We start from the raw sequence: 10,964 nt of genomic DNA on the forward strand, positions 1-10,964 counted from the left end.
CCCCCAAAAAAAAAGAATTCATGTATGGTGAGAAAACAAAGGAATTGTACATCATGAATTGTTGCCACCAAATCAGCCAACAAATTCGTAAAAATATTTTTCTCAAATGACAGTCTTAAAAGCAGGAATCGAAGCCAAAAGTGCAGAACTGACCAATCGTGCTGGAGGTGTCGTCTTCCATCACGACAATGCTCAAAACCCACATTTCGATGAATTCCAGACAAAGACTTATTAAATTGCTGGGATGTCGACCCCTCCATAATCACCGGATCCTGCATTCAGATTTTCATCTCTTCAGATCACTTCAAAATTTGTTGAACACCGTGGAGTTGACTTCTTTGGAGACCGTCAAACCACACTTCAATAATTTCTTTGCGAATAAACCAAATAAACTTTTAAACAAAAAAAAATTTCCAGCTGCCGGAGAGATGTCAAAAAGTCAAGAACAATATAGTGCTTCCGTGATTCAATGAATGATTTTCTTATGTTTTTGTACTGCTTCAGTTGTACTCATGATTGTAAAAAAACGCAGAATTTTCCGTATGATTCAATATTTTCCATTAAATTACTGATTTTGAAATTTAATGTGTTGAAATTACTTAGTGAAATTTCAAAATTAAACAGACTAACTCATTTTCTGAAACAGAATCGCTCAACTATTTAAGCAAAATTTCCAGGATAGAATCGGAAGAATGAAATTCTGCTTTGAGATGTTCATCATCTGACTCTCATTTTTGATCGCATCGAAGACTTATTTTTCATTTATGACAAATATCAATGAAGCTCATTTTTACACAGAAGAATTTATTCTACAAGAAATTTTAATTCTCATTAATAGTTTTCAAACTGTTTGATCCATTTAAGTAGATACTGTATTTTCTAAATAGCCGCCTATACGGCATAGTAGCTAGGGGAGCCGACCGCGATACCAAACAGCCCGGGTTCGAATCTCGGAAAAGGCATGGTTGTAACTGTCCGTCTCTTTGGTCGCCTATTAGGTATCTGCAGAGTCATTAGGTTATTTCGAAGCAGGAGATGTGAAAAATGAGCAATGTGAAGTAAGCTGCACGTTGAAGCAAAGCTGCCAGAGTAGAGCATCAAAATATCAAAAATTAAAGTTATACAGAGCATGTTTATGTAAAATAGATGTTATCCATGGCCTTACTGTCTTACCACTCCTTGTTTCTGGCCATAAAGTAGATGACATGAGGTTCCGAGACCGCATCCACCGATGGTTGCAACTCTTTTCATCGAAGCAATACCAGCCACCTGAAAAGAGATATTTCAACACTCACATTAAAGTTAGCAGTAAGTTAATTTCGAAAACACTGCATTTATAAGCTACATCCCTATTATTCAAAATCTACTTAATAGAAGTTAAGTATTTTTCTTATCCATTTCCAAACATTGTCTGCTAATTAAGTAGCTGGACATTTATGAAGTTATTAAACAGTGAAAGTTTTTTTTCTTCTCTCTTCCAGTTGTAAGAACAGACCAAAGTAAGCACCAGTCGTAAGAACATTACCAATAACAATATGTCAATTCAAAACATAATTAGTAAACAGCAAAAGGATCCATACACAAAAGCATTTATAAAAGAATTGCAGGATAACCACAAAGATAGTGTAGAACAATATTTCATTGATAGCCATTCGGATATATTAATGATAAAAATTAAACATTTGTGCATTTCTTCTTCGTAATTGAAGCACGTGACACGCATTTCGTGAAAGGTGTGAGGTAGTTGAAAAAGGCGTAATGTTCGAGCTTAAAAAATGAAGTGAATTCCATACCACGAATCTCTTTAGCAGAAAATAAGTGATACATTGTGAGTAGCTTAACTGCACCAGTGCAAGTGAGAATGAATTAATGTTTGCAAAAAGCGACAACCTACGATGTGGACAGATTATATCCAAAAGTAATTGGAGGCACGTGAGGCGTGTGCAGCCAGTGTCTGTAGTCGTAATGTTCGTATGTACTATAATTAATCTAGAATAAGAAGGTATTCATTCGTGAATGATTAAATAAATGAATTGATATCATTACGAGTGTATTTATTGAACAGCACTGCACCCAAGTAGTGGGTAAGTGAAACGTTTTATGCATTTCCCTTTCTGGGGTTATTAACGTATAATGTACTAGATTTTAGTGTAGGCCAGCACTTATTAGCTACATGTGACTTTCTTTTCGACACCTGAAGCGTATCTCGTTTAGTACGAATTACACCCCGCCACACTGATGCACAAAACTATTTCTTTTGCATGACTCTAAAGCTACCCGACAAATAAGGAAAACCAGATACTGGCAGACGTAGAAATGATGCGGAAGCAGCAATGCAATCAATTTTCGCGTTTCTTCAAAACAATGTAGCGGAATGCTAATTTACAATTAACGAACTGATGAATGAGATTGAAGGTGGCTTTCGTCCTCATCATCAGCATGCCTCCTTGAAAGGTATGGCGATGGAATATTTGCAATAGCTAAATATGCTTTACATTGTACGTTTCAGGCCTACAGGTCACAAGGTTATTACTAATTCATGTTATCAGGAAAGATTTCAGAGGACAGGGAAAGGCTAAAAATTAAGTGCGTTTAAGCCTGCTGTTGAACATACACGATTCCAAGTGTACGATACCCTTCCACAGATAGATTTTTGGAAGGTGTTCAGGATCTCATTTCACAATCTCTTCAAGCTTTTACAGATCTTGTAGTGATGAGTAAGAAGAAAGGAAATATTGACAAATGGAAGAAGAAATCACTTGCAAAAGCTGACTTACTTACAGCCGTGAGCCAAGGTCATTTATATCTCCCCTGTAAGTCGGGGGTTCCGGCCTTTTTGTATAGAAAGTACGGATCGCGCAGCTTAATTGATATGCTCAGTTCATTAGGGTTCTGCTTATGATACATAGAAGTCACACGTTTCGAAATGTCCTCCATCCTTCAACCACCTATGATTCTTAATCAATAAGGACTTTCTCAAATGATGTACGATAAAGCAGACTTAAAAGTGCGAATTATTGATAAGCACAACACATTCCCCTCGATTGGTGGCATTCTTTGTGAGACTACACAGCCTGCTGTTGTCTCGAGACAACATATAGCTGAGTTGAAGGCTCTAACTTCATAGGGAAATATTGGACGTGTCCGAACTATTCATTGAAACCAATGCCAAACTCGAAAGATCCTAATTCAATCAGCACAACACCCGTAAGACAGGGCAGCCTAAAAGATGATATGGAGATGACCAGACTGATCTACCCGGAGGAAAATGAGGAAGAAATCCTGAGCCTTATTCAGATATGAAATTTATGCACTAATTCATTCCAGCACATTTCCATCTTTTACATCAACTGTCTGTTCACAGGACTTCGCTGCTCAAAGTGACTTTTTTAACATAGACATCGTTCCTCCATGGCGGTCTGTGAAAAGAAAAATTTTGACGCTTTTGTCGATTTCAGAGCGTCTAGATTTCCGCAAATGCATAAGATTGAGACTTCTTTTATATTTGATTTGATTGATGAAAGCGTAGACTAAAAAACATGAAATACATTTTGGAATTTGGTATTAAGTTTCAGTCCCAGCTGTGTGACAAAGTTAGAGATAATCAAGGGAATTTTCATGGCAGAGCGAGTGGAGTTCATCCGCGCCCCCGCGCATTCCCTTCTGGTGGGCGGTAAGTTCTACACTGATAAATGGTACATGGAAAATATTCCTAACGCAATACGCTTGTATCACAGAAATATATAAATGACGTTAAGCATAACGGTCACAGTATCGCACAAGCTGAGCATGAATGCATTGCTTTCGATGTAATCACCATTTACAATAAGAATAGTGAGTGCGAGAAATAAATTGCATAAATTAAAACTAGTTGAAGTAAGGGGTCTTCCATACTACACTCGCTTAAACTAAAGAGGGGATACCATTCATTGAAATTTCGGATATAGATGTAGAAGATGGTTTGTTAAATGGAGATATAAGTATTTTGAGAATGGTTAAAATAGATATGGATAAGGAAGAGTGTAATGATAAAAACCAAAGTTGTGCGACTGTGGACTTACGTTGCGTAAATTAGCACGAATAAAAGTTCGACCACATGCTTTAGCTAAGTTCAAACATTCGGATAATAGTTTAACATGGAAGTCTAGTCACCGAAGAACTGCTAACATCAATCTTAGTGGAGTTACTGAATGTAAGCGCAAACAATTTCAGTTAGTGCCAGCTGGTGCAATTGCCATTCATGAATCACAAGGAGCTATATTCGATGAAACAGTATATAGCTATGATAAATCTCATCAGAATCGGTTGGTATATGTTAGATACTGTCGGGTGAAAACATTAGATGATTTCTATTTGAATTACAACAAGAATGAGTTCAAATTTAGTTACAGTAAAGGAAATATTGCACGGACAATTAAAGAAATTAATTATGAGTATTCCAAACTTGATCGACACTGCCTGAGAACACTCGTTGAAAGAGCAAGCCAATTTTTCACTACTGACAGCGATTGATTATCGTTAATTTTTGTATTGATTATCACTAACTTAAACATTCAGAGTTTGGCTGCGTATTATCATGATCTTACATCAGATGAAGTAATAGAGCAGACCGATTTTATTGTGATGCCTGAGACCTGGATGTTTGAGGATGTGGCAAATTAAGAGGCGGGTTTCGAACTGAAAGCGTTTTTGAACACTACAGATGAACCTAACATTTGGATTTAGCACCACAAAAAACTTATAGAACCGGTGACTTTTATACTTTTTTCTTCGGCAAACCCTTTGTTGAATGGACTAATTTAGGCGCTCATGCTTTTATTATTCACGAATAATAAAATTGTAGATGAATTTTGTAAAGAGAATTATTTAATCTCTTGCTCGAAACTACATGGTAAATTATTTTTCTCCTTTTAGTTCATGGATTATTTTATGAGTTTTAAGTAAAAGCTTATTTTATAACTTATTATTATTTTATTTTCACTTTAGTATCAATGTCCCATTATCAATTAAATTATTTAGTTTAAAATTCATTTTTCAGGAATGAATAATCACTCTTTTAGTTCCAACAATTCTCTTAATGTCAAATGGTAAAAAATATGGCAATTATATTAAAAGTCTCGTTTAAAATTCATTTTAAAATTTCCCCTTCCGCTCTATCCGAACCTCCTCGTTAAGCAAACATATGTGAAAATATTCATTTCATAAATTTTTAAAAATCTAAATCACATTCAGGGGGAACGCTTTAATTCATTGTATTGTCATTCACAAAGTATGCGTGCATGCAAAATTTGATCTTCATAGCTTATCAAGAAACCATTAAAAAATAGACGGTGAAGTTTTGACCACAATACTTAAATACATTTAGGCATCGAAAAACTATAACTAGTACTGCCCTAACAAGACGGGGGAGGGGGAAATCAAAGTCTGGCTTCAAATGGAAAAATTATTCCAAATACATATCCAGTGTAAAAATGTTTCGAATGCAGCAAAGGTAAGATCTTTAGTCTTAAAAGAAATTTCGAAGACACTTGCAAAATAATTAAAATGCTCAGTGTCAATTGTAAATAAAGTGATTAATGCTGATTCAATTCTTAAAAAGGAAAAAAAAATATAATGAAATACATAGTCCTTCTCCACGATATATCACCGAATGCAGAACGCACTGCAGAATTCTTTATGAGAAACATTTGTCCTGAGAAAAAGGGAAAAATGTTGTCACGATGAATGAATATTGAGTGTATTTAAATGATTGCAATAAAAAGAGATCGATTTATTATCATCAAAGAGAAGAAAATTTTAAAACATGATGTAAAGAATCTAAAGAAAGTTTTTCAGAGGGATTTCTGCTGGATTTTCATATAACGGCAAATTAAAAATAAAGAGAATGGGGAAATATGTTAAGATCAACTCAACATATTATCAGGAACATATTTTATACCCAATTTTCAAATATGAAATACCTTCTATTTATCCACAGTACTATCAATCAATAGAACTGTATCAAGATAAAGCAAGCAGCCGCACTTCAAAATCTACTTACTGCTAATGGCCTAGAAAAAAAATGGAACAAGAAACGGATGTCAAGGCCATAACCCTTCACTCATATCCCTATTAAATCTCCTGATGGAATTTTACGCTTTTGGTCGACCTGCACCCCCCCCCCTACTTTGATTTTGGAAAGCTGTACAAGAGGAATGAGATAAAATACCTCTTCCGATACTGCAAAAGACATTCTTATTTTAAAAATTACGATGTAGAAAGCTAGCAAAAAATAAGTTATCAAATAGAACTTATAAAGCATTTTCATATAGCAACAAATTTTAGACAAAATATTTCTGTAAATACAATGAAATTTTTCTAAAAAGTGTGCGAACAGCATCTATATTAAATTTATAAGTTCAGTGCTGCGAATGGGAAAAGAAATTTTGCGCAGACACCCAGGAAGGATGGGGAACACTGACGCCAATTTGTGATTTTAGATTTAGATGTGGATTGGACTTCATTAAGAAAGAATCCGAATAAATTTGCAGTGCTGTTAAGTGACATCATAGTATCTACTTGTTTAGTATTTTATACCATTATGTTAATTTTAGATTTAGTGTAAATAAAGGAGTAGAAAATGCCAACAGATTCGGATTTATCTGTGCGTGACGATGAAGATTAGTTATTAATTACTTAAGAAGCCAGCAGAACCAAGAAGAGAAGGATCTATGGTCAGGGCAGCAAAAAACAGTTTTTCAATCATTTTGTTTGAATGACACTGGCTCTAGTCGAAACAAAATGATCCCTCTAAGCCGCAGACTTTATGAAAAAAGTGAGAATATTTGTGAACTTATTGAACTGCAAGAATATTTGTAATGAATTATTTATGATAATATTAACATAATTTAGAAGCATAGAATTATATTGTTAGTTATTACCCTGGATAAAAAATATTAAGAAATGTTTACAGTGTCTCAAAAAAGTGATGGGACACTTGTGCTTTACAAAAGAAAACTGTAATAAAATAAATTTAAAAAACATGTAAAATTTTTTGTAGGTGTGTTTCATACTTAAATTTAGTAACAATTATTACATAACATCCAGTTTCTCAAAATATTAAAATATTAATTTAATAAAAAATACAATTGTTTAGAACGGAGCAGAAAATGGCTCACTTAAGTGATGGGACACTACGTACTATGCAACAAAAATCGACTGAATTAAGCAATCAAAATATCTTTTGGGGTATTTATTTTTACTCAAAAGCAATTGCCAATAATTTATAAAATCGTCTGCAGTATTTCTCTCCAGTTTGTTTTGGAATTTTTGTGTTTTTTAGCTCTGTGCAGCCATGAATGCTAAACGAAAAGAAACTTTGCCTGGAATTCGAAAATTAGTCTTTAATGTGCATATTGAGCGTGGAAAATCTATTAGAGAAACTACTGAAATAGTTAACTTCAGTCATTCAACAGTTTTCAATATCATTAAACGATATAAAAAGAATCATATGATTCAGGATAAAAGAAGACCTGGCCGACCATCAAAGCTATCCAATGGAATAAAGCGAATTATAGTTCGAAATATTTAAAAAAAATCCAAGAATGAGTGCTCCTAAAGTTGCTGCTGTTTTACAAGCATTATATGGAGTAATTGTTAATTCTGAGACTATTAGAAGATACTGGATATCACGGTAGAGCAGCCAGGAAAAAATTCTTCGTAAGTGAAAAGAATAGAAAACTCAGACTGGCTTTCGCAAAATCCAACATAAATAAGAATTCTGATTACTGGAATGTTTGCTGATGAGAGTAAATTTAATATATTTGGTTCTGACGGTAGAATCTTGGTGTGGAGAAAACCCAGGGAAGAATTTCGCAAACAGAACTTGGTGCCAAGAGTAAAACATGGTGGAGGAGGAGTTATGGTATGAGGGTGTATGTCGTCCGCTGGAGTTGGTACTCTTGTTTTTATTGACAGTATAATGGATCAGTACAAGTATATTGACATTTTAAATCAAAATTTGAAATCTTCAGCACGAAAATTGAAACTTCATAACGATTTTAAATTCTATTAGGACAATGACCCCAAGCACAGTGCTTAGACTCTGGCTGCTGTATAACTGTCCTGAAATAATAAAAACACCCCCACAATCTCCACAATTAAATCCCATAGAGAATATTTGGCAAGATTTGGAATCAAGAATTCGCAAACACACCATTTCTTCAAAACAACAATTAAAATCGGTGCTTCAAGAAGAATGGGGTAAAATCACTCCAGAAATCAAAAAAAAAAAAAAAAAAAAAAAAAAAAAAAAAAAAAAAAGTTAGTCGAATCCATCCCAAGAAGATTAAATCATGTTTTAAAAGTAAAAGGAAATCGAACAAAATATTAAAACCTTTTAAAAAGTCAAATTTTTGGATAAATATTTGATGGAAAAGCAAGTGTCCCATCAATTAAGTGAGCCATTTTCTGCTCCGTTCTAAGCAATTGTATTTTTATTAAATTAATATTTTAATATTTTGAAAAAATGTATGTTATGTAATAATTGTTACTAAATTTAAGTATGAAACACACCCACAAAAAATTTTACATGTTTTTTTAATTTATTTTATTGCAGTTTCCTTTTGTAAAGCACAAGTGTCCCATCACTTTTTTGAGACTGTAGATAAAGCAAAAACAAAATGCAAAACGGTATGAAGTTAAGATAATGTTTGAATTATCAAAACAAGAAACCGTAAATATAAAAGTGTTAGAGGAATGTGAATGTCACTTTTTGAGACTGTAGATAAAGCAAAAACAAAATGCAAAACGGTATGAAGTTAAGATAATGTTTGAATTATCAAAACAAGAAACCGTAAATATAAAAGTGTTAGAGGAATGTGAAGTAGATCTAAAAAAGAAAGCAGAATCGATCTTTAAGTTAGATCTGGAAATTGAAGATTGAATTCCTGTATCCCGAAGCCGTAGTCAAAAATAATCAGGAATTACATAAAACGCATTATCTGTGCGAACGCAAGAGTTACACTCTAAATTCGAAAGAGTCCTATCCGACTCTAAAGGAGTGATATCCCACCTCCCTCTAATGCCAAAATGGCACCAACCTCGAAGGAGCGATATTTCACTCTAGTAAAAAGCGGTCCCTTTTCACACAAAAACAGGAGTGACCCTTTCTTTGTTCGCTCTTCTTCGATAGTCAGATATCGCCCGATATTCGGGTGAAATAATAGTCTGCTCACTCCTTGATGGTGCGATTTTTATATAATTATTTTATAGGCAAACTGAAAATTGGTATTTGCTATGTAAACTTTATAGCTGATGTATTGTTTTAGATATCTGGTTAATATTATCTCTTGAAAAAAATATTTTACACTACTTTTTAACATGCTATTGTGATTTTAATTATCTGATATATACATCTGTTTTAGATTTGCTACCTATGTACTTACTTAAACATTTATTGGCGATGAGATTTCTTTCCAGATCTAACGAAATATACATATAAAAAAATTACATCCATATTAAAATATTGGAAATTCGGTGTAGTTAACATTCTGAAATACTTAACACTATCACTTTCTCACAGAATATATTTTATTTTACAGAAACATGGCTTTTGCCTTTATGTGTAGTAAGCAATAAAAATAAGAACGTCAATGCAACTTATATATAAAAACTGGAATATGAATCAAAGTAGACCATCACTGAAATAAAAAAACACAGTTTAAAGACAATCATATCTTCATTGTTTAGACATATAGTTTTTCTTTCCAAATCTAACGAAATATATATATAAAAAAATTACATCCATATTAAAATATTGGAAATTCGGTGTAGTTAACATTCTGAAATACTTAACACTATCACTTCCTCACAGTACTTCTGATGTGAAATTACTTTGAACTCACAGAATATATTTTATTTTACAGAAACATGGCTTTTACCTTTATGTGTAGTAAGCAATAAAAATAAGAACGTCAATGCAACTTATATATAAAAACTGGAATAGCAAGATATTCGCAATGAAAAACTTAACTTTTGAATAAAAAATAAGGTTTTTCAGGTACTTAAAACTTTGAATAAATATTTCAGATATTTTCAAAATTTGATTTGAGAAATCAAAAAATGCTTAGTTTCATAAAAGAAATTTAAAAAAAATCATTTTAGATGAATCATATATATATATATATATAGTGATATACATTCTAAATTTTGTATACATATTTTAATTTAAAAAAGCAAATTATGCTTATTCACAAGATTTGGGCACGTAATCATGTAAATTGTAAGCTAAATTTTCCATTAAATAATCATTCTAGTTGGAAAAGTAATTTATTAAAAATAGTTCTTGATAAATTTTATAATGAAAATTTGAATGTGTTAGAACAGCTGATCATATATATATGTGTCAGTAAACCTGTATCATAATCTGATAGATTTAACTTCTTAAAATGCTACTTATAAGTGACTATATTAATACAATTTGTGAATTGATGTTACTAGTAGTTTATCTACTTGAGCATAATATGCATAAAAAATCGAATAATAAATTTTAATATACATTGAAGTAAGAAACAAATGCGAATTTAATTTCCCTTACATGAAAACTATTCAGCTTTATTTTTAATGTATGAGATTCAGAAAATAAGTAACCATAAAATACTCTCATGCTATTGTTTTTAGCTTCATATATTGCACAAAATATTGCAAAAGAAATGTTTCTATTTCTTATTACATAATTATGAAGAGCTTAAAATTAATTATTACCCCAAATTATGAATAAAGTCTAAAATCTTCAGTTAGCTTGTTACGCTTTCTATTTTTGAGAAGTTATATGCATACAAATTCCTATACATTAATCATTACAGGTGAATAAATGCTTACATATACTTTTAGACTATAACTTATTTTTATATATGCTAATTCCAAGTCTCATTTGGGAAAAATAAAGTAAATTTTAAAATGAAATAATATGGATTATAGCTCAC

At 32.4% G+C, this 10,964-nt stretch overlaps 1 protein-coding gene across 2 annotated transcripts in view; it reads right to left on the minus strand.

The window, feature by feature from the left end:
• Positions 1-10,964, minus strand: part of Notum (palmitoleoyl-protein carboxylesterase notum) — a 198,204-nt gene that overhangs the window by 53,313 nt on the left and 133,927 nt on the right. For both annotated transcript variants that reach the window (XM_035352264.2, XM_035352263.2), the window contains exon 4: positions 1,174-1,269. In XM_035352264.2, the coding sequence (XP_035208155.1) occupies positions 1,174-1,269 (96 nt within the window). The remainder of the gene's footprint in view (positions 1-1,173; positions 1,270-10,964) is intronic.

This window comes from Stegodyphus dumicola, chromosome 12 (assembly GCF_044657685.1).
Source record: "Stegodyphus dumicola isolate Sdum_Otavi_A_Nest chromosome 12, ASM4465768v1".
NCBI classification, from domain to species: Eukaryota; Metazoa; Arthropoda; class Arachnida; order Araneae; family Eresidae; genus Stegodyphus; species Stegodyphus dumicola.